The 23,417-nt window shown below is 45.3% G+C and overlaps 1 protein-coding gene across 5 annotated transcripts in view; it reads left to right on the plus strand.

Annotated features, from left to right (window-relative positions):
- The window catches only part of aplp2 (amyloid beta (A4) precursor-like protein 2), a 51,603-nt gene extending 29,014 nt beyond the window's left edge, over positions 1 to 22,589 (plus strand). Inside the window, exons 4-18 of one of the 5 annotated variants that reach the window (XM_046389797.1) lie at positions 4,362 to 4,474; positions 5,859 to 6,070; positions 6,311 to 6,513; positions 6,975 to 7,142; positions 9,091 to 9,224; positions 9,959 to 10,033; positions 10,378 to 10,536; positions 11,470 to 11,598; positions 14,258 to 14,357; positions 15,153 to 15,326; positions 16,014 to 16,049; positions 17,746 to 17,828; positions 18,898 to 18,975; positions 20,202 to 20,357; positions 20,571 to 22,589. In XM_046389797.1, coding sequence (XP_046245753.1) covers positions 4,362 to 4,474; positions 5,859 to 6,070; positions 6,311 to 6,513; positions 6,975 to 7,142; positions 9,091 to 9,224; positions 9,959 to 10,033; positions 10,378 to 10,536; positions 11,470 to 11,598; positions 14,258 to 14,357; positions 15,153 to 15,326; positions 16,014 to 16,049; positions 17,746 to 17,828; positions 18,898 to 18,975; positions 20,202 to 20,357; positions 20,571 to 20,672 — 1,922 coding nt within the window. In that variant the 3' untranslated portion in view covers positions 20,673 to 22,589. The remainder of the gene's footprint in view (positions 1 to 4,361; positions 4,475 to 5,858; positions 6,071 to 6,310; positions 6,514 to 6,974; positions 7,143 to 9,090; positions 9,225 to 9,958; positions 10,034 to 10,377; positions 10,537 to 11,469; positions 11,599 to 14,257; positions 14,358 to 15,152; positions 15,327 to 16,013; positions 16,050 to 17,745; positions 17,829 to 18,897; positions 18,976 to 20,201; positions 20,358 to 20,570) is intronic. The other 4 variants (XM_046389801.1, XM_046389799.1, XM_046389798.1 and 1 more) reach the window with 4 other exon arrangements.
- The last annotated feature ends 828 nt before the right edge of the window (positions 22,590 to 23,417 follow it).

Consider the following 23,417-nt stretch of genomic DNA (forward strand, 5'->3'; position numbering starts at 1 on the left):
CAAACGCAAAGAGGAGGCTTTTGGGAAATTCATGGGACAGCAAACACCACAACTGGAGTGGTCACTCGGTGGCCTAGACAGGAATACAAATGAGAGAGGTTCACATGCAGATTCAGTTTCCGATATTCCCCCAGTTTTCTCTCATCTGACATCCTGAAGGTGTTTCCCTCTAACTTCCTGCCACGTAGCCTCTGTCCTCTTGTCTTGACTGGCTGTTTCATCCATCAACAACCCAAGACCCCTCATTATGATTCAGCAACAGCGCCGTGACTGCCAACAATCTCATTACCTCCTGTGAAATAATTAAATAGCTTTATTGCTTGTTCCTGCACATTTTTTGTCATCATCATTGTTAGAGGTAAGGGCACTCATGCCCCATCAAATTACGAAGGCCATCTCTGCTGCTCTGCCGGGCTGCAAATAAGAAGTGTGAGAGAACAGAGGAGACAGATGGAGAAGGAGAGATAAACATAAGGTGCTGGCGAAGGAGGCTACTGAGAGAGTTTCTGCGTAATTATGTAATGGAGCATGTTAGGGGCTTAATTGGAGGGCTCTGATCATATGCTACGAGCCACAGTGTGCCTCTGCCACCTCACTGCGCCTCACCTCTGCAGTCCATTATTTGTCAAAGCTCCTCGTCACATCAAGTGCAATAAGGGGTGCTTTTGAATTATTCATTATGACGTTCACCTAGCGTTCCAGAGAAATGGACATCAGAGGTTCGTCCTCATAGTCATCAGTGTATGTTAATTATAGTAGAATCAAAAAAGAAATGAAACAGACCAAGGGGAGATGGGCTTTAGCTCGAAGGATATGATTAAAAAGGCCAGACCAGCACCAATGTCAAGTTAATAGGTTTATATGAATAATGCAAGCGAAGGATGGAGATCAGTGTGAAGAGAGAGAGAGAGAGATGGGTTATACTGTATCTCACTGCTCCATGCAAAGGCTCAGTCACAGAGACACAATCCCTCCATGTTTCCTGTCCACAAACAATGACTCTGCAAATGAATGTGATTTTTGTTCCATGGCACTCTAATCCCTGCAGCATGATGTCTTTGTCAAACAGCAGAGGATTATTTTTGAGACTTTTTTTATTATTATGTCTGCTGTGGTGAAAGCAGTCGGCGGCAGATGTGTAACTGCTGTGTTGGTTAGTGTGCATGGCAGATTGTCTCTTACACAGCAACTAAATCGTAAACCCAGCCTCCGTGGGTTCTTTCAAAAGGCAATTTTACATTTTATCTCTGAATTTTTTAACTTCTGTTGCTGTTTGTAGTTATCAATAACAGGTCACATTTATTTCAGGTGTATTTTGGCTTATTCTTAGCCCTAATCTTGACCCGTATTTTAAGGCCGTGTTTTAGTGAAAAGTGGAATTTGTTTATTGACATTTATGGACACACTTTGCCTTTCCTGTTGACTAAGGCTGTTGATTTAGGGAAGGGCAGGGCACACAATGACAGCTCCTGATATCACCAGAGGGGCTGAGTCTTGTGATTGTGAGTAAGTTGATAATACAGATTCGTGCTTGTTACAGAGCGCCACACCTTTGGCTCTTTGCACTCTTTTACCTCTGGAAAGGTGGAGGAAAAAGCCACTACATTCCTTCCCACTTAAAAGATTATGTGAAAGCAACAAGGTCATATTAATGTTTGCCGAAAATGTGGCTGGGAGTTGAACACAAATGTTCTTTCCACTATGTAACGTCAATCTTCAGACAGCTGGTTTTAGTCACGTCTGCCCCGTGTAATCTTGTCATACTGGCAAATCGGATTTCTACCACTTTGAAGGCACCATCCATGATGCAAATGTAAACAAAAGGGTTGCTTCACTGCCAAAAGTCCAAGACTGAAACCCGATTCACTGAACTGACACTAGACAAAAACTACAACTACATTGAAGTTACTTATGTTTTCATGTAATGTTACTGTTTAATGTAATGTTTTCTAATGCAATTAAAGATAAATTTTTGTTTTCCAGTGATAGAAAACCTTAATACTTTAAAAGGCTGACTCTCTATTTAAAACCCATACATGTTCTGTGAATGTACCTCATAGTTAAGTGGTGAAATTCAGTATTTCGCAGACTGAATCATTCAGTGCACTGAAGAAGTCATTTGCATTTTCAGATCTCATACTGATTACACTAAATTTCATTACCGCAGCCTTCCTTTGGAAAACCCTGGAAACACACTAGCTGTGCTGTCGACGGGCAGATCTCGGTTGGTGCTTAATTGAATTCACCTCCCCTCAGTGCTGAAGGTATCATTGGTACGCCGGGTACTGGAGAGTGTTGGCGAGGCTCTCTGATAGACGCAAGGTTAAAGGAAAGGCACGTGAATAGAGTAGGTGGAGGGGAGGTCACAGAGAAAGAGGAGCGTGTGTTTTCATACACACACTTTGCCCAACTACACGCAGGGAGAAACACACCGAGCAGGAGTGCTTTGCGAGGCACAGCTGCTCTCCAAACACCACCATCCATCACCCACTGCAGTGTGACCGCGTACTGGGGGACGCTCGAAATCCACTCCACCTCGCCTCAACCAGAGCGAGCGAGCGAGCGAGGGCGAATGTGACGGAGAAATAAAGAGAGTTAGCGTCCGGTGTGCAGGATGCGGAGCCGAGGGTGACGAGGAGGCAGGATGTCTCCCAGTCTCTCTGCGTTTCTCCAGATGTGAAGGCAGGGACAAGTTAGAGATGGAGAGGTGGGCGTCGGTGGTCCGAGGCGCAGTCACATGATGCAAAAGTAGCAGCACCACAAAGTAAAATTACACTATTCAAAGTGAGTCACGCGTTCAAAATTGTGCTTACGTAAATGCACATTGAAGAGGTTTTAGCAGCAAATCCATTTAAATATCAAGAGGAAAAGCACTCATGCAGAATGGCTACTATTAAAGTGTAATTTTGTGTAATTCTGTTGGGTTGGACTGTTCTGTTACTTGGTTTAAATACTGCAGCAAGTCAAGATGGAGCTTCACAGCTTAGGTGGGCAGGCTATAACAACACATCATACTTTATAATCTAATCATATGTTAAACACATCAAAATCTTAAACTCCAAAGCATCAGTAGATGTCAGTTAAGTAGACTTAAAAATTCAGTATTACCCTCCAAAATATGGGATGTAGGAATGTAATGGGGTTGTTTTTATGTTTTTAAAATGTCAGAAACAGCTCATCACAGTTTCCTAGAACCAAAAGTGATAGTTTCAAATTTCTTGTTTTACCCAAAAAAACCCAAATGTATTCCTTTCTATTGGAAGTACTTGAGTAAATGTACTCATTTACTTTCCACTGGCCGACACAAAGCAGGAGAAGCAGGACAACAAGGGGGGAGGGTGGGGGTGTTTGTCCGGGGGGGGGGGGTGTTGCTGTGCCTCCTGGGCGGAGATGAGGAGCAGCTGCTGAGTCCTCTGCTATTTCCAGCTCTCTCCTCTTCCTACCCTACCCTCTCATTTTCCAAAACACTGCTTTTTAACCGTCTGCCTGCCCGACCGCCCGGCTGCCTCGCCTGGCTCGCCTGAAGTGCTTCAGCAGCTCAGCCTGAGGCCGAGGTCGCGGCGAACCACTAAATGAGCAGTTATAGGACAGCTCCCAGCCCTCGTCCTGAGACCTCTAGACCCTCATTTGTGTGTTTTCAGTCCACCCAGTCCTCAGCCATTCTCATCTGAACCTTCTATTCATCCCTCTCTCTCTCTCTCTCTCTCTCTCTCTCTCTCTCGCTCTCTCTCTCACACCGCCTGGCTGTCTGATGGCGGCGTTTCTACCTGAGATCCTCATCACACTGCCAGTCTGTCAGCAGTCGCTGTCCTTTTTAATCTTTCCTGTGACCTCTGCGCCATATGCTTGTACACACAGGGTTTCAACCTGAAGCTATTCATAGCCGTCCACAAGATGCCTGTCATGTCTTTTATTTCCCATAGATCTGCTTACTGTCAGCTCGTTACATGAATAAAACATCTCTGGATTGAATTCATCAAGGCAAATGATATCACTGACTTGCAGGGAGAGTCTGGACCGCCTGAAAAGAGTCACAGTGTGCAACCTGATTTTCTCCACAGCCATTTTGATTGGGGAGTTACAGATGCGGCTATAGGAAATGGATGTATCCCTCTCGGCTTCAGGTGCACAGACAGCTGTTCGAGTGTCAAATGCATTTTTTGTGATGAAATGTAGCCAGGCAGCTATGAATTATTAAATTATGCTTTTTTTCCACTCATCTGTTTCTCATTTTATTTAGTCCCACAAGGTGATTTATTGTTTCTAACCCTGGCAGTGACCAGGCAGGGGAGTGATATTTTTCTGGACAGATTGGTAGCATGACTAACAGGCACGTTGGTTCATGTGATTTGCTGTTGCAGTGGGCGAATTCGTGAGTGACGTGCTCCTGGTTCCAGAGAAGTGCAAGTTCTTCCACAAGGAGCGTATGGACATGTGCGTCAGCCATCAGCAGTGGCACGGAGTGGCCAAAGAGGTAAGAAAGGATTTACCTCACGGGAAACAGTGGGAGACTCTATCTGTAAGATAGCAGAGCAGTGGGAAAGAAAAGTCCTGTGGGAAGAGGAAGTCGTAAGCATCTACTCAAACTAAACTCATTTTAAGTCCCTTCTCCCTGCCATACTGATCACATTTTTATTACTTTTTGAACTTTCCTCCTCCCTCCCTAATACCTTTCCACCTGTCTCTGTGAGTCTTTCAGGCCCTCTGATCACAGGCTGACTGGGATCCCTCACATTTCAGCTCCTAATCAGATTAGTGTTGTGGCTGTAATGCAGCTAATCCCCCCCGGGCAGCTCCAGAGTCGGCCCTGAGGGACCACTCCGACCACGGCGGTACGAGCGGCCGAGCCCAGCTCTCGCCTCTGCCTGCCTTGTGTTTCCTGACTCTTACTCTTCCCCTCGACATGTAATACAAATGACTGAACCCGCGTATCATCTGCAGCCCGCAGATAGCGTGACATCCGAAGGCACAAATTGACCTCCAGTCGATAACAAATCTGTCACACCCAAGCAGTGATAAATCTCACATGCGAAAAAATTCAGGGTAGGAAAAATGAGTGAAAAACAATGTCAGCATCCTCGCGGACTGTCACTGAGATGTTCTTAAGCAGGGCAGTTAATCCTCGACTGCTCCAGTGGAGATGTGCTCTGTGCCTGCTAGCTGTTTTATGAAGCGCAGCGTCGTTGAAAAGTAGCCCGTCGGTTAGAGGACTTTGTGACATGTTATCATGTCGGGCAACCTAACTGCCAGGTACAAGCACTATACTAGGAGTTGTAAAAGTGTTAGCACAGGTAGCTCGTATACACCTGAGAGGATAAAGAATGCTGTGTTAGCATAAGATCTCTGCAAGACGCTGAGACACACAATAAACGAGCAAAGCTTAAACATTTGGAAAATGCTTTTCAGAATAAATGGATTCCCTCCTCTTGAAAAACATGGGACATTTTTTATCTCAAATCTATAAACAGTATCATGTGGCTTAATTAAAGTCTGGCAGTGGGCAAGTTTTTTGCTTTAACGTATCAGTAGGAAGGAAATGTGGATTGTTGATTGCTGTGTTGTTAGTAGTTGCTAATCTGAGGAAAACGGAAAGCATCAGTAATACCACTTGGAAACACCTGGAGGAGGCAAAGTTTTCCACTTTAACTTCTGGTTCCCTCACACACTCCCCCATATGGCTTGTTGATGCAGTCCTTCAGCTTCCCCTTGATGAATAAAGGTTAAACAAACGCCCCTTTGTCAAAGTTACAGTTGATACTTTAAAGTAGTGACGTGTTTGAGAAAAAGCTTCGTCAGTCTGGAGCCCTGTGCGATGGTCAGTCAGTGTCATCCCTAACTGACTTCCTCTTCCTCGTCAGGCCTGTGCGAAAAGCTCCATGGTGCTGCACAGCTACGGCATGCTGCTGCCCTGCGGCATCGACAAGTTCCACGGCACCGAGTACGTCTGCTGCCCTGCCTCTCGCACCGGGGAGTCCGCTCCACCTTCCTTGCCATCCCAGGAGGAGGACGAAGAGGAGGAGGTAGAGGATGAGGAGATTGACGAGACCGATCTGATTGAGGAGGAGAACAGGTGAGGGCAACGCCTCTGGGTGTGCGGGTTGTGTTCACAATCGGGTCGTGTCTTTGAAATATTGCGAGCGTAATATCCGCTCTCTGGCGAAGGGCAGGTATTACTGGCCATCTGGATGAATTAAAGTGTTGTGACATTGACCTATAGCAGCTGCTCTGCCTTGATAAATCACTGCTCTTCCTGGCTTCCACCCTTTAACTCAATCACCTCCACCCTCTTCCTGCTCCCCCCACCCCTCAGCGAGACTCCAGCCGATGAGGAGCCCACACAAAAGGAGGAGCCGGTGGATGAGGAGGAAGACGAGGAGGAGGAGGAAGATGAGGAGGAGTACCACTATGTCTACGAGGACGAGGAGGCAGATAAGGAGGACGAGGATGAGAAGAAAGAGAGCAGCAAAATGTCAGAAGGCCAAGATGAGGACAAGACTCTGCAGGAAGTGAAAGGTTTGTAATGACGTGTTTTAAATTACAATGCACCATCCCGCTGCTCCTCCCACCTCTGTCTCTCTCTCACTCCCTTATTGGCACTTTGCCTACCACTTAAATATAATCAAACCTTTTTAACTTTTAAATCTCAGCCAGGCTGTAATTAGATAAGTGTCTGCATCAGCAGATACCCTTTTCTTCAGCTCACAGCAGACGCTGTGATGTCCTGTTCTGCTTTATCAGGGCACAAGGACGAATCATCCTGCCTTCTTTGAAGCCACTGACTGTTGCTAAATCTCACTCATCATGTACAGGAAAAGGAACTGTTCCAGTACTGTTGTTGTTCTGTTTGATCCCATTTGTAAACGTAGCAGTGCTAAGGGGTGTTTGATGGTAGTTCTCCTTAGTGTTTGTAATTACGACTGGAATTGAGTGCTGCCCCTAGTGGCTGGATGATCTAACAAGCTGTCCCCCGGCAGCGGTGTGCACCCTGGAGGCTGAGACCGGCCCCTGCCGCGCCTCCATGCCCCGCTGGCACTTCGACATGACACAGAGGAAGTGCGTGCGCTTCATATACGGGGGCTGCGCCGGCAACCGCAACAATTTCGACTCAGAGGAGTACTGCATGGCCGTGTGCAAACGCCTGAGTAAGTCTCACCTGACGGAGGCCGGTTTGAAAACACCCCCTCTGTCTCTCTGTCTCTTTGTGTCTTTGCTGCAGACTCTCCACTGAAAACACTTTAGGATTATGTAGGCTGTCGCCGACTTTCAAGCGGAACATCTGTTCTGCAGTCTTCAGGTGTCTCTCATCAAATCACTACAGCTGTTGTTGGCAGGCCACCTCCACCACCACAACAACCACAGCGAGTGAATTCACTCTGCATCACTCGCTTTTTTTTTTTTTGCCAGCTCACTGATAGACCAAGTGCCGCACCTAATCTTTGTTTTAATTTTTATAATGTGCCAGTAATTAATTGTTTGGCCTAGAAAATGTCAGACAGTATTGATTGTTCATCACAGTTTCTGAGAGCTCAGCGTTCAGATTGCTTGTTTTGTCATGAAGATATTTCATTTCAAGTCAATGGAAACAGATTTTGTTTGGCTTTTTTTGCCTGATGAATAACTTGCAGATTAATTTTCCGTCATTAATCCGTTCATAATTTCAGCGCTGTTTCGCTGAATAAAATGTCACTTAGCATCAGTTCTTCACTAATAAACAGGCTGTTCGTAATGACATGATAGATCTGAGCTCTGAATGTCTTCGTGTGGCACAAAATGGCTCATTAGCTTTAGTCAGTTCTGCACTAAATTGGAACTGTTGAAATATTCAATATTAACAATATCAGACAGAAATTATTTAAGCTCATGTTAGGTTTTATTACCTAAGTGACTGTTCAATAAGACACAGTGTGAACCCCCAGAGATATTTATGCATGAGAGAGCAACCAACTGTGTCTTGTGTCTTTTAGCATAAATATTGGAAAACTGTCAGGTCCAGAAAGCTGACGCTGAATATCCGTTCAGATTCATGTTCTTAAACGCATCATTGTCTTAAATCATAATTGTTCCCCTTCCAGACGGCGTTTTCTTCAGGCCGGTTTCCTGCACGAGACAGTGCATTGAAAATAGTTTTAATTTTATTGTCGTACGTCAGATCGGGTTAAGACCTGCCAAGTAAATTTTGAATTGAAAAACAAAAGTGAGATTAAAATTGAAGTTAAAAATTCCAAAAATACCAAATAAAAGAAAGAACACATGACATTCTCCTCTCTCTTCTTTATTTAGTGTGTGTGTGCAACTTCAGACGCACTTTGTAGACTTTGCTTGCTTCTTTGTTTGCTTGCCAGTGTTGACTCCTGCCATTTGTTCATCTGTCTGTCTGTCAACAGTCTGCCTGTCTGTCTGCTCACAAAGCACTGCCACTACTTTTACTTTTTTTTGGGGAGGGGTGGAGTTTTTTTTGCCTTACACTGACTCACTTTTCATCAGTTCAAACACAATTCATAGCCATAACTCGTTGGATTTTTCTTTTGACTTCAGGAGACGAAGCAGTAAAGTTCAGGGCAGGAAGTCCTCGTGTTCGCCCGTTAACCCGCCGCCTCATGTTTTTGACGGCGAGGTGAAACGGTGGGGCTTCTCCCCGTTTGCGAGCCCGGAGCGTTATTGTTTTTCGCGGTGCAGGGAGTGAGTCCTGCGTGACTGCATAGCGAGGAACCCAGAACAGAGCCCTCTGGCCTCGCCCCAGATGACCCAGCCGTCAAATGCGGAGATATTTCCATTAGTGCTGGAGATGCGACCTGTCAGCAGAAAGCCGATGGGAAGATGAAAGGAATTCAAAAGGAAAGACTGTCAGATTCTCTTAAATTTATCAGACTTACTGAGGGTGGAAGAACACCAACGAGAAGAGTGCTTCTGTGAGGATTTTTGTGCAACTTCAATCTGTATTCCACTTTCAGCTCTCTCTCTCTCTCTCTCTCTCTCTCTGTGCCCATTCGTCTGTCTGCCTGTCTGTCTGCCTGTCTGTCTCTCTCTCTCTCTCTGCCTGGTTGTCAGTTTGCAGCCCTGTCCACTCACCATCTGTTTGTGAATTTGCAGCCATGCCGCCGACTCCTCAGCCCACCGATGATGTTGACATTTACTTTGAGACCCCGGCTGATGACAAGGAGCACAGTCGCTTCCAGAGGGCCAAGGAGCAGCTGGAGATCAGGCACCGCAACCGCATGGAGAGGGTACGTTACCGGGCCGAGTCACGAGACCACTTCCCTAATTAAAGAGGCTATTTTTTACCGCCCAGTAGCACAATAAGAATATCAGATAGAGAAACTCATCAGTCCCAGAATGTTTTGCCAGAAGATGAATTTCGAAACAGAAGCTCACTTTGAAACTGCCTTTTGAGCCCAAAACCACAAAAGAGAAGCAGTTTTATCATCGCAGATTAATCCATGGTGATAAACATTACATTCACAAAATGAATAGAACATTTGCTGTTCTCATAGAGGACACTCATGAGGCGAACGCCGCTGTCTTTTATTGATTTTCAAAACCAGGCAGATGAGTGCATAGACTGAACGGTGGGGATTAGAAAAGCTTTTGCATCGGCAACAGTGATGCAGTTTGCGATGACATTGTAAGAATGTTGAAACGTCAAGAAGTCAATAAGAACAGGTATTTTTGTATTTTAGGATTACAAATTAAACTCTTAGGCTTGTTTGGTTGCAGTTGAGAGAAGAATTCAGGGCTTGAAAAGGTGCGAGTTGTTTGACTATTTTATCTTCTTAACATTTGAAAGATCGATTGCAAGAATATGGCAAGGAACAAAGCTTTACGTTCAGGGTCTCTTGCCTTTTTACCTTCTGCACTTACAAACATAACTTGTGGCAATTATCAGGCTCACTGAGAGTGAACAGGTGCAGGAGGACCACCTGGCGTCTCACTTCGTGTCCTTTTGTTTCTCTCACTGCAGGTAAGAAAAGAGTGGGAAGAGGCTGATCGCCAGGCTAAGAACCTGCCCAAAGCTGAGAGGCAGACATTGATCCAGGTAAGACACTGATCCCCCCACCACCACCACTGGGAGCCCTTTGTTTGGGTGAGATATGACTTCTTACAGGCCCTGGGTCCCTCACTCCCTGTGCCATTAAAGATCCCTTTCCCCCGGCTGCTCTATCTTTATCACTCTAAGTCTAAATTAGGGCACTGTCTGAATGGGGAGACTTCTAAATGAGTCCCCAACTCCCTTGACAAGCCTGAGAGGCGCATGAGTGAAACTGAGAGCTGCTTTTTTTCTCTCTCTTTTTGTTTAGTAGACGTTGAAAGAGCTATTGTGTCACTCTGTTTAAGAAGCTGCATATACATATTTATATGTGCTCATGATTTTGTTTCCAGCACTTCCAGGCCATGGTGGAATCCCTGGAGGAGGAGGCAGCCAGCGAGAAGCAGCAGCTGGTGGAGACTCACCTCGCCCGGGTGGAGGCCATGTTGAATGACCGGCGCCGTCTGGCCCTGGAGAACTACCTGGCTGCCCTGCAGGCCGACCCGCCCAGGGTAAACACCACACACACAAACACACTCTCCCCTCACCATCTGTGTAATGCCCCCCCAAACGCCAATTCGAGGTGCAAACACATTCACGATTCACGCACATACACGCCTGCGAAGCCACGCTGAGCCGTACGCTGCTTATGGCCTGTGGCTAATCTCATATTCTGTCAAAAGACCTTCTGCCAACGTTCAGTTCGCCACGGGGAGAATGGATTACTGCAGCCAGAAAAACACACATCCTAAAATCCTCCATGAGCACAAAGTCAATCACATTTGAACCTACAGCTATAATTCCTGCGTCGTGTTTGTTTTAATGCCTCTCATCTAATAGACTTTTGATCCTTTTGCCAGCACTCACTTTGGCACTCTGTTACAAGGTGCTGGTGGTTTCTCAAAGCACCAATGTTGGGCGTGTTACCCAAAAAGGAAAGAATTAAATATCAACATTTTGTACACACTTTAAATGTAAGCTTGTTGCCCGACCTGAGAGCAGTAGTTTCTTATCCTGCTTCAGTTACATTCCCTAAATTGGTAGTTGCATCATCTGTGGTGTGATGCTGTTTCAGTAGGTGCTGCAGAAGATTTTACGTCATGCTGTATGCACCTCACATTTGACACTGACTCTACAAAGACATAGGAAGGCGGGCGGGCGGGTGTTTGTGTTGTTTTCATCTTTTCACCAGTATTGAGGTTTATTATGTAAAATCAAAATAAATCTGATTAAATGTGATGGAGATCGTAAACATCAGCTTCAAAATTATTCGATAGCTTTGATGGAAGTACAACTGAGTGGCACCACCTCAGAGTAGAAGCTGTTGTCACGTCACTCACATCCACGCGAGGACAGATTAATACATCATACTAAGAATCTGTATTACGCAGAAGCGGTTATGATGTTTTACCACGCAATCCTAATTCCCCAACGTCCCCCGTCAGCCCCACCGCATCCTGCAAGCCCTGCGAAGGTACGTCCGCGCCGAGAACAAGGACCGCCAGCACACCATCCGCCACTACCAGCACGTCCTGGCTGTGGATCCTGAGAAGGCGGCTCAGATGAAGTCACAGGTCAGTTTTTATTTATCCTTTTTTCTCCAATCAGCAGTGAAAAACTCCAGAATATTCAGATTGGAATCATTGGAAGCAGAGAAACACATCAAGAAGCTGGAACCAGCAACATTTTTTTTTTTTTTTGCCATTTTTTGTTTGAATTAATTGTCTTTGATTTGTGTCAATTGATTATCAATCGTGTAGTCATTAAGGTCTGTTTTAGTTCAGCTGGGTTAATTGGTACCTGCCAATACTTTGAGGTTTTGCATCCTTCCTGAGCTAATTTTGCCAATGAAGACGTAGCGTATCTTAGGCTGTGTCAGTAAATCTGAAACCTCATGCTGAGCTGCTCCAGCATCTCTCCAACACTCCTCCTGTTCCTCCTCAGACACGGGAGAGATAATGATGCCTCAGCCTGCTCCTCTCTGCCCTGTTTCCAAGTGTGTAGGAGGTAGAAAGAGTGTGTGTTTCTCTGAGCTGAAGCCCAGGAGGAGTGAGTAGGCTTGTTTGACGGAGAGGGAGGGAGGGCGGGCGCTTCATTCACTTAAGCCTCAGACGAAGATTAAAATTGCGCAGGTCTTGTGTAATGCCGGACTCTGCGCAGGGATTTGGCTGGAAGCTCCTCTGTTAGATGTACTCGCCTGTGTGTGTCGGTGCCCTCCGACACCATTTGCAGTTATCCTCCGCCGCAGATAACGCGGCAGATGGATGAAACAGCATAGCCAGGAGGGGTGGGGGGGACCTCGGGGTTACTTTTCAGATGAATCGCAGCCTCCGGGAGGCGATGAGCCTCTGTGCTCAGTCATGGGGAGCCAATCTGTACTGTTATGCTCTCAGAGTGTTTGTTTGTTAAGCCCAGCCAGCTCTGCAGCAAGTTCAAATCTGCATTTTTTTTGCAACTCTCCTTGTTTGCAGATTTGACATTTGACTTACAAAGTGCCTTACAAAAGAATCCTTTGCAAACAGAAGGCTTGCTGTGCTTTCTGTGAGTGTGTTAGGTGACTTGATGGGCTCAAGATTATTCTCTTCTCATAAACCCCCCACCCATCCTGTCTTGCTCAGGAGAGGCTGCCTGATGCATCGAAAGCTCTACTCCAACACTGGGACCATGTAATTTTCGTAATGAGGATTGTTTGTCAAACATCGACAGGAAGGTGCCACGGGGGCTGCGGCGAGCCTTTAATGGGAAAGGTGTATTATTGCCATCTGTTGCTGGCTCTGGTGCACTGCACCCGTGTGTCGGAAGATTAAAACAGTCAATCATCATAGTGGGGAATAAACACCAGTTAACTGCCAAGAGCTGGTCAGCTTTGTCAGCGGCTGGTAGCTTTTCATATTCTGCCAACCACTTTGGCAGCAGAAATGTGGAAATATTTCTCTTCTCTGAGCATCATATTGCTGGTAGAAACAGTGAAAGCGACTGGAGAACTTTTGGATTGCACAAAGTTTTGTGTCTGTTTGACCAAAAGAGTTGTGATGCGGTGGTGGGGCTGACATGTGGGAGATCCTGTCAAGGCAGTTCAGAGCTGCAACACCGAACTGAAAATTACGTGCTGCAACTTGTTTTTATGTCTGCAAGTCGGCTGGCTGTGATCGAGTTCAACTCAAGAAAATATGCTGTCTGCCAGAAGGCACGTTGCTGCCGTTCGATTTAAATTTGAGAACATAAGCGAAGGTTCAGAACATTTAAACTGTGGGCAGAGAGCCGGCTGGCTGCTAAATTTGTCTCTTAAATTTTATGAAAATTTAAAGTCTCTTTCCTGGCTGTAGCAGTTACTCAGAAAGAGACTCATCTGTGGTTGTTGGCACATGTGGCATCATGGCAGCGGGAGAAGCTAAAACTTCACTAGAAGAAGGTTCTACTCACAACAACCTCTTCATCTTCATCACGACAACATCGTCACAACAGCTCGTGTTCTTCAGCTTTTTTTCTCCTTTTTGCCTTCATCTTTACCTTCTCGTGGGCTTTGTGTTTTCTCTTCTTGTTTTCCGAAGATGAACTTTAATCTCTAATCTTTAATGAATTGTCTCGGCGTGCCGCCATGTTTTTTCTGCAGAGCACAGCTTCTCTGCGCAAATCTCCAACCAGGAAAGCCAAAATTGTAATCTGTGATGTTATTAGGTGTCAAAACTTGTAACCTCATAAACTCAAAGAAGAGAATTTCAGGGGGATTTTCTGGGATAAGACTTTATTACAGGTCATTAATGTCAGCTTTCAAATAAATTCTGTTGGGAAGAACATTTCTCACCAATAGTTGGCAAATCACTCTGTAATTAGCTGTCACTGGATTAGCGTTGAAATGATTATTGAATTAATGGGTTTGTCATGTGCCGTAAAACGACATGACAACAATTTTAATGACTGACTTATCAAGTATTTCATTTTTGTAAAAAAAATCCCGCTTGCCCAATGTAATGATCTCCAGCTTTTCGCAATATTTAACAATCGTAAAGATTGTTAAAGTTCTTCACTTTTGTTCAGACAAAGTAAGCCAGTGGAAGACAACACCTCAGGCTTTGGGAACTTAGAACGTTTTGATGTTTTGATTTATCCACGACCCTGCGATTAAGGCACATCATTTCCACACAGGGAAGCGGTTTCACTTTGATGTCGTCATAAAATTACGACAGGTGTTTGGTTTCATCGCACGCTGTTTGTCTGTTTTCTCAACGCCAGGTGATGACCCACCTGCGCGTCATCGAGGAGAGGATGAACCAGAGTCTGTCCCTGCTCTACAAAGTACCTTACGTGGCCGACGAGATTCAGGATGAAATCGGTGAGTCATGATCTTTAAAGAAGCCCTCCCGGGCAGCTCGGAGAGGGAGGCGCCGTAATAAGAGCCAAGTGAAATGAAAACAGGGATGGAATTCACACGTGTGCCAGACAGATAAAGCCAATACATCACATTTCCTCTGGACCCTCTGCGGATTTGTTGTTTATTTTTATATCGGGTGCAATCTGACGAAAAACATTCTTGTCTTTGTGCAAAGGGAAACGCAAATATTTGAAGCTTTAAACCAATTACTAGAGACAGAAAGAAAAATATTGTCTCTTTTTTTTTCCTTAGTATAAACTTGTGAATTTAATAAAGCGTCTACTCACTGCTTTTAGGGGTCTCGGCTCACAAGCTCTGGTTTTTAAGAAGTAGATCTAAAACAGGAAACTGTATGTGGCATGTATTCATCTCCACTTGTAAAATTTAAGACGGGCAAACTCCAGTGTGTTTTATTATTGTCTGTTGTTTCCTGTGGTTCATTAAAGGAACCGAACAGCATGGTGTTGCAGCACAGATTAAAGTGGAACGGGTGCCGTGACAGAACTGGGTCACAGCTTTCACCATGCAGCATCCTGTTGGGAGATGTGCAGATTTACACGGAAAATAGCTCTCAGAAAAATACTAATTGGTAGTTAGCAGAAACGGGAGCAGACGTCTCTCTTGCAGCAGCAGCAGCTCTGTTTGAACAAGAATGTTAACAGTAATTGGTGAAAATCTCATTTTGCATGTTGCTGCCATGTCCCGGGTCGGCAGGTGATCCGTCTCACAGTTTGTCATTTGCGCTTCCCTCTGCAGACGAGCTCCTCCAGGAGCAGAAGGCCGACATGGACCAGTTCCTGTCGTCTATCTCCGAATCGCAGCCAGATGTCACCGTCTCGTCAGAGGAGAGCGTGGAAGTCCCCGCGTCCGAGGGGAAACCCTACCGGCCCATCCAGGTCACATCCCTGGGATCCCGCTCAGAGCCAGAGGGTGAGCAGCTCCAGCCCCAGACACACTCACAAGCAGCATCATCAACCACGCTGTGGCTGCGTGGAGAGCAACAGGCCGCACACGCCGGTCACTCTGAAGGACGCTGGTGACGCCAGAACTGTTGCACAGTGAGGGAGAGTAGGTTTACAGTGTGTCGTAGGCCGATGCAGATGTGCAGCGGAGCCGTGGGTTTGGACTTATCTGTGCCTGGTCCCTGTGGCCGAGCTGTCAGTGCAGCACTACTGAAGTTCAGAAAAATGCACAGAGCCTCAGGCTTCGGTGCTGCGCCGAAGCCAAAAGCTTAGAGGAAAGAAAAAAACCAAGCAGTTATGGTTCTCTTCTTTGTCACATTTGTGCCAAACAAAAGATTGAATCCTCAAGGAGATGGATGGAACATTTCCAGCAGGATGGAAGGCAAATTACAAGTAAATCCCAAAGGAGCGTTTCATATACGTGCCAACACCCCAGAGGGCTTAGAAAGAGCTAGCCAATCTAGAAACGCCTCTCTTTTTTAAGTTTTGTTATGTCTCAGATTTATTTTTCGGACTTTTCCCTGCTGGACTCTTTTCCTAATCGATTAACACAGCTTGATAATCCTGCCGTTTCTCTTCTCACCTAAGTTTTCTCTCTTCTCTCCTTCCCCTTTTCTGTTCTTCTTTTTTTCTGTTGCTCATTTCTAATGCCAAGGCGATCTATCAGACTCCCCACGTGCCTTCAAGAAAGGTTGGTGCCTCTGTTGCGTCTTGTTTTTCTGCCCCCCCTCCACCCACCCTTCCTCATCTCCCAAGCCATTCCCATCTACTATTTTGTTCCACTGTTCTCTTTTCTCTTGGTGCAATTTGAGATCCTCTCTCTTTCTCCCACCATTTCTATTTTATCAGAAGCCATCTGGTGGTTAATTTTCTACTTTTTTTTTTTATTTTCTGATGACTCACATGGGCTGCGTGGTTGGGTTTCAGTTGCTCTTATGCTTTTCATCATACGAGGATTATCGCCTCACGCTGAATAGCAAAAGTCTGGTTAGCGACAGATCACAGCCGGCTCCCCTCGCTGGGAGACTTCTCAGTCTTGTGTTTTGCTGTCATCCCGTCCTCAGCACGTTTGTCAAAGCACCTTGCTTAATTATTCCCCGTCCCACGCACTGACCTGCCCCCCCTTCCCGATAGGAGCTTGGTGATTTCGTGGCCCCGTCTGAGGCTCAGTGTTTCCACTGTTGACCCGCGGCCCAATCTGAAATTGGCCCAGTTTGTCCTGAGGCAGGGCTGTGGTTACGTCACGTGTTCTGTCTGATCTGGGCTTAACGCTGTGATCTCACTCAGCCCACACAGAGACACCTGCCACTAAATGCTGAATATCAATTATAGATCCGTTGTTTAAATGGTTGCACTGTGTCCCCTGTTGTTTTGGGTTTCTTCTGTAGAACTTTCTCGCCGCTGTTGAATTTTCATTTTTTTCTTGTCCAGGATACATTAGAAAGCAACTAAGGCTTATTTTCATTATGGATTAATGTATCGAGTATTTTCTCCATTAATCAATGAATTTCTTGTTATAAAAAAAGGGAGAACATCAGCTCCTTCCCATTGTGCTGTGTGTTCTCCCTGCAGTAACATCTGATGACCTGCCAGAGTTTCAGACGTCACTCGCTGCACGCTGAAGCTCGTAAACACACATCACTGTTCTCAGCCTTAAGCCAAAGGCAATTGTGCTAATCTCAAGCGTTTGGCGTCAGCCGACCAGCAGCGGCATGAGACGATAAGTCGACGGCAGCCGCCTCATCGCCGCTGTACATTGTTCAGGTCGCTGCCCTCGCTGCCTCGCTCGCTCTCCTCCTCTCAGGTCTTCATTTATTCATGGCATATCTGCTGTGTGTGTATTTATAGACGATATGCCTGTTCGAAAGCCATCAGTCTAACATGCACATTTGACACTCTCGCCCACAAACTCAGGCTCACAAACTTACCGAGACTTTTTTAAAAAATAAGAGATCATCTGTTAAAATCTCCGGGGACTGTGAAGGAGTCGTAGAAACACAGTAATGCAGAGTTTTGACCAGGAAGTGAGGGATTAAAAAGCCAGTATGACTCATAATTGTTTAGAACAGTTTCATTCAGTGAGTCAGTGCTGGATGTTTACAGAGAAAAACCTCAGCTATATGCTAAACACCACTTTGAGAGAGAGCCTTTGTGGGAAATGTAAGGTCAGCGTGACGCCGGCGTCACAGTGCTCACACTGAATGAATGGAAGAAAGGGCTTTGTTGTCACCAGTGCACCAAGGCGACAGTGCTGAAGAGAAGAGCTGGACGGCCACCATCAGTACCACCATCCCTGTTTGTTTGTTTGTTTGTTTGTTTTCCTGCTTGCCTATCTGTTTATTTGTGCAGCTCTGCTGTTGCTCACTGTGCTCCTCCACCTCCTGCAGGCTCCGCCATGTTGGGTTTAGACGGTCTGATAGGCGCTGAGGAGAGAATCATCAACAGCAAACCCAAGATCAGCAACAACGTGGTAAGAGCTCCGTGTCACTCTGTCGTCCTGTGTGCGCCTCAAAGCATCTCTGACTTGCTCAGCACATGAACTGAGAGCAGCGTTGTTAAAGCAGGAGAAATCGGACTAAATTGTTAACAGCGGATCAGCGTCTCGACAGTTTGATTTCATTGCGGCAGCCTCAGTCGCGCTGAAGGTTGACGAGTACGTAGCGGCGCTTTCACACAGCTCTCTTAAGTTCAGCTTTTAATGAGTCAGATTTTTCCAGTAACTATGTTGTCATAGTTACGGCTATCTCACACTGGGCTATTTGCGCGTCTGTCTCCGGCCTCTGCCAGCCGACCCTCGATCACATCGGCTCCATGCTTTGTTCCGGCAGTCATCCGCATGCTCCTTTTTCTTTGCCAGGCGCCCCATTCCTCCTCGTGGATTTTTCAAATGATGTCCGGCTGCTGAACGAGTGCTGTGCTTTGCATGCTAATCCAGCACCAACTGCAACGCTGTGTATTTGTGTGTATTTGTGTGTGTGTAAATACGAGTCATGCAAGCCTTTGAACATGTATGCATGTTTCTTTTTGTAAATGCTACCTGTCCACGACGGAGCAATCTGGGGTGAAAGCGAACCAAAGCAAAATGCCAGTTGTGATTATTTTGTTGTGAGAAACAGCCTCTGGACTGCTCTGTCTCTGCAAACAGCAGGTTTTGTCTCTGCCTCCTGCACACACCCACTTCCACTCGCTCACTGTGCTTCTTCTTCTTCTTCTTCTTCTTTAGTTTCCAGCTCTCTGTAATGAGTGGCTGACGGTCTGTTTAGAAAGACATGCTAACTGTGTGCCTAGAAGAGAATCTGTTGTTGATGCTTGCAAACCCCCTCCTCTCTCCTTCCAGTCTGTACAGACAGCTCTGAGTGTATCATCACCCAAACACAGATAATCCTTACAGTTTACTTCGCTGCACATTCACACACACTCGCTCTTCGCCTGCCCCCCCATCTCTCTCTCTCTCTCTATCTGTCTATCTCTCTCTCATACACACACACACACACACTTTGTGGTGAGTGTAACCTGGGCTCCCCTGTCTGTGTTGACAGGTGATTGATGAGTCTCTGGATGTTAAAGAAGTGGTTTACAGTGCAGAGAGAGTCAGCGTTATGCATGATGATGAGCTGGTGAGTATAGCGGCGCCCTCCACAGGGCTCTCTGGGGAACTGTAGCTATCAGCGGGGTGAAGATGAAAGGAGGGAGTGTGGGAGTGTGCAAAAATATCAGTTGTGCGGCTGATAACAAAAAAAAAAAACTACAAGAAACGCAGCTTTGGAACAGACCCTGAACCCCCCGCCCCCCCTCTGCCCTCTCTTGGTTTTTACAGCTTTCTGTTCAGGCTAATATGTTTTGGTTATTTCTGCATGGGTGCATGTTTGTTATGTGAATGTATGTGAATGTACACATTGAGAATCTCAGTTCATACGATGAATGTGAATCCACACAAACTGAACGTGCTCAGTTTATGTGTGAGAAGTAAAAAAGAAGAAGAAAAAAAAAGAAAAGAGAAAAATCCCCCTCCCCGGTAGCTGTCCACATATGATTAGTTTGTGTCATATGTGCCAGATCACGTTGTGAAGATGGGTGAAGGTGACTGTAGAGATGAGTGTGGTTTTGTGTGTATTCTGTGTTGCATGTGTACACACCGTTCACAGGTCGATAATATCTCCACTTCACTGTGTGTTATGCAACAACATGAGAATAAAGGATTATTTCTCTTCCTCTTTCATTTCAAAGCTACTTTGAAGAAAATTGAGCTCATTATTTTAAATTACTGGCTCATATTCTAAAGGGAAATTCCTGAGTGTGTTAGCCTGGGTGCTAATCTTGTATCTTTCCATTATGACTATTGATCCTCTTAACAATTCACTCACCGCCTCCGCTGCAGATATCAGGCAACACAGATTTCAGCATCGACCACAGTCTGCTACAGCTTTCCAAAGAAGAAATCTAATTAAGAGAAATCACTGAGAACAGTAAACACCGATGAACCCTGCAGCTGTGGAGCACTTCCGGGTTTCCAAGCTGACAGCTGCTGGCTTCGCGCGTGGACGTCGTTCAGCGTGACGCCTGCTCTCACTCCGGCTCGTGCGCAGGTCAGACACGCGCGAGGAAACACCAGAGGACAGCTTGTGTTGAACTGAATTCAGTCGTTCACCTTAACGTGATCGCTGGTCATAATGGAAATTAGACGCAAACTAACAAATGCCGGAATTTCCCTTTAAAAATGGCTGACATGAGTGTTCGGGTGGCTTTAGCGTAAGAAGACTGTCTGACTGAGATTAGAAAGACAGCTTTATTGTCAGCACGTATCGCCTCCTCATGTCTTCCTCTCACCCCTCACGCCCGTCAGGAGACCTACCGTCCCCTGGGAGAGGACTTCAGCTTCGGGAGCAGCGCGCTGATTGGCTTGCTGGTGATCGCGGTGGCCATAGCAACTGTGATTGTGATCAGCCTGGTGCTGCTGAGGAAGAGGCAATACGGCACCATCAGCCACGGCATCGTGGAGGTAAGCCGGCCGTCACGTGGAGCAGAGCGCGGCGGTGTAAACTGCACACACCAGCGCTCTCAGTGAGCTGCTGTCCATCGCCCTTAGATTAAATTATCAGATCGCATGTGAATGGAGCCTGGGTTAAATGCAAGGCAAATTGAATTATTTTTCTGGATTAGAGTTGCCCTTGTCGAGGTCAGCCTTGATGAGCGCCGTGTGTGTGTCCCGCAGGTCGACCCCATGCTGACACCGGAGGAACGCCACCTCAGCAAGATGCAGAACCACGGCTACGAAAACCCCACCTACAAATACCTAGAGCAGATGCAGATCTAACTAGCGCCTACAGGGGGAGCTGTGGAGTCTGACAGAGGATGGCAACTGAGGGGGGACATACTACTGACCAATAACATATGCTATTGTTAAAAAAAAAATCATTTATATCCAAACTCCATTTACTGGTTTGTTCAAAACAATCCTTAAGTAATGCTACTACTTCTACTACTGCTACTATTGTACTATAGAGCTCTTTTTGATCATGTTTCTTTTGAAAAGGTGACGTATCTGCCACTTTGCATTATGAATGATGATGTGATTCCGCAGATTTCTCTGTAATTATCAATACAGCTATCTCAGATCAAGATGTAGAACATTTCCTCGGACGGTTTCTTTATTTCTGAAAGTGAAATTTAAATGTTTTTTCGAGCAGCCATCCTCAAACCGGCGCACCGGACGCCAAACGTTTCGGCTCTCCAACACTCAAAGTGTCATTCATGCAGTTCCTGATGGTTTCCTCCAAAAGAATTGGTGTTTTATTTTGTTTTGTTCTGTTTTTTTCCCTCTCGATAGATTGCTTGTATATGAAGGTTCTTTGTACCGATTAAAATGTATAGTGAAACAACAAATGAGAAAAAAATGAAATCATGACTTACTTACTTTCTGTTCTTTGTTATGATAACAAAGTATACATATACAGTTTAAATATATATAAGAGTAGATGTTTTTATTCCACCTTTTTATTTTTTCCCTGGAAAGAGGTTTTAAGTCGGTTTAGGGTTCCTGAGTGGCGTTGGCAGGCGCACTGTGAGAAAGAGTCTGGGAAGGTGAAGGTGTGCACAGACCCCCCAGCTCAAACACATCAGCCTACTCTAAGCCCTTACTAAGTGAATGTGCAAATGTATCTCCTCCTACACACACGAAACAGAACACATCAGCTGATTGATACATCATTGAATGTATTTTGGACCCTTGTTTTATTCCATATTTTGTACCGGACAAGTTCCCATGTTCCCATGTGGATTTCATTTTATCACAGGCATCGTGACACTGGGCTATGACATGCACCACAAACTGACAAACAGGCGTTGTTTATTTGTTCGTTTTCTTGTTTATTTTGTTTGTGTAAAATTATGTAAAGCAAACAACAACAACAACAACAAAGTATCAGAAAAGCACCTTTGAAAACATATCCTGGGGATGATGTGCAAACACGTTACTGGAGAAGCTGTTGGCTTTGCTGGTCATAAAGCGGTGGACAGAACGAAACAGGGCCGGCCCAAAGGCTCGAGGGCCAGACTGCCACCGGTGGGTGGGTGGGGGGGGGCTAAAATGGAGCAAAAAAGTACTACATTCGACAAATAATCGCAATGGCTACTAAAATGAAATTCTGCAATCTGGATGTGGGGATTTGGGCACCCAGAAAGGCTCGGGCCGGCCCTGGATCGAAGCCAACTGAAGACTCGGAGCTGGAGGTCTGTGCAGGCAGACAGAGAGACGCACAGAAAGACAAAGTCTGGAGAGCTGGTTCCTGAAAACTGGTGTATTTTTACAGATTGAGAACGACACAAATGAGTAAAATGAATCCTAGAATCCTCTTTTCTCTCTCTCTCTCTCTCTTAGTATTGTCTTTGTATGCCTGTATAGTTGATGTTGCAATCATGGCTTTTTTCCAGGATTACCTGTGGTGTGCATTGTTCTTATATGAAATGATATGATATATATTTTTAAGTTTGTTTTCTTGTTTTCTATTTCTTCTCTTCCTGTGACAGTATCTCTGTATGTGACTGTCTCACTATGCACCCAAACGGCTTCAATCTTGTAACTGCCTGCTTGACTGTGGGAGGGGACTGAGAACTAATAAAATATGCATATTAGTGATTTAAAAAAAAAAAACCCTGATTGACACCAACTGAAACAGATTTATGATTGGGAGGGGGGGGGTACACATCAATAAACATAAACTCACAACTTCCATATGGACGTGTCGTCTTTTCATGGACAGACAGAACCGTTTTTAGGACTGCAACTAACTATTATTTTCAATTAATCAATTAATTTAAAAAAACCCTGTCAGTTTATTTTTAATTAAATTGTTTGTTACCTGAAAAATCACCTATAAGGTAAAGAAAAATAAATTCCTCAGTTCACAGTTTCTTGTTTTACTGCATCAACAGTCTAAAATATTTACTTTAATATCATAAAAGAACATCAGGTTTTTCACAAGAAAAAAACTGAGCTGTAACATTTATTGATCAGTTTAATAGCTAATCGTTTCTGTGTGGGTCGGGATTTTTTGTAAAAAATTAATTCTCTTTTCAATAATTAATCAGTCAGTCTTAAGGTTATTCGGTTGTGTCAGTCCGGAATAAATAGTGCTGTCTGCTTGTATCAATCCGCCTGAGCTCAGCGGAGTAAAACTTTTCCTAAAATTAGCCGTTTATAAACCGGAAACATGGATTCATTTATCCTCCCACGGATCGGAGGGGGAATTTCCGTTTTTGTTGGGGGGGGGTACAGTTTTCTAAAACAGAAACCTACGACTCACGATGGAGGTGATTCAACAGGAGTGAGTCATCATCATCATCATCATCATCGGAATATTACACAAACAAGGCAGCAGGAATCCCGGATAAGACCACGTGACTGATACCACAGCGGGCCGTATGAAATCCACACACCGACAAACGTTTACATAGTAAATCTAAATAAACACAACGTATTTTAATCCAACTTAAAAACTCCGTCAAATTGTCTCCGTGCGGGAAAAAAAAATAGTCCCGCTTCAAAACTCTCCAGCAAATC

This window comes from Scatophagus argus, chromosome 5 (assembly GCF_020382885.2).
Source record: "Scatophagus argus isolate fScaArg1 chromosome 5, fScaArg1.pri, whole genome shotgun sequence".
Classification (NCBI taxonomy): domain Eukaryota; kingdom Metazoa; phylum Chordata; class Actinopteri; family Scatophagidae; genus Scatophagus; species Scatophagus argus.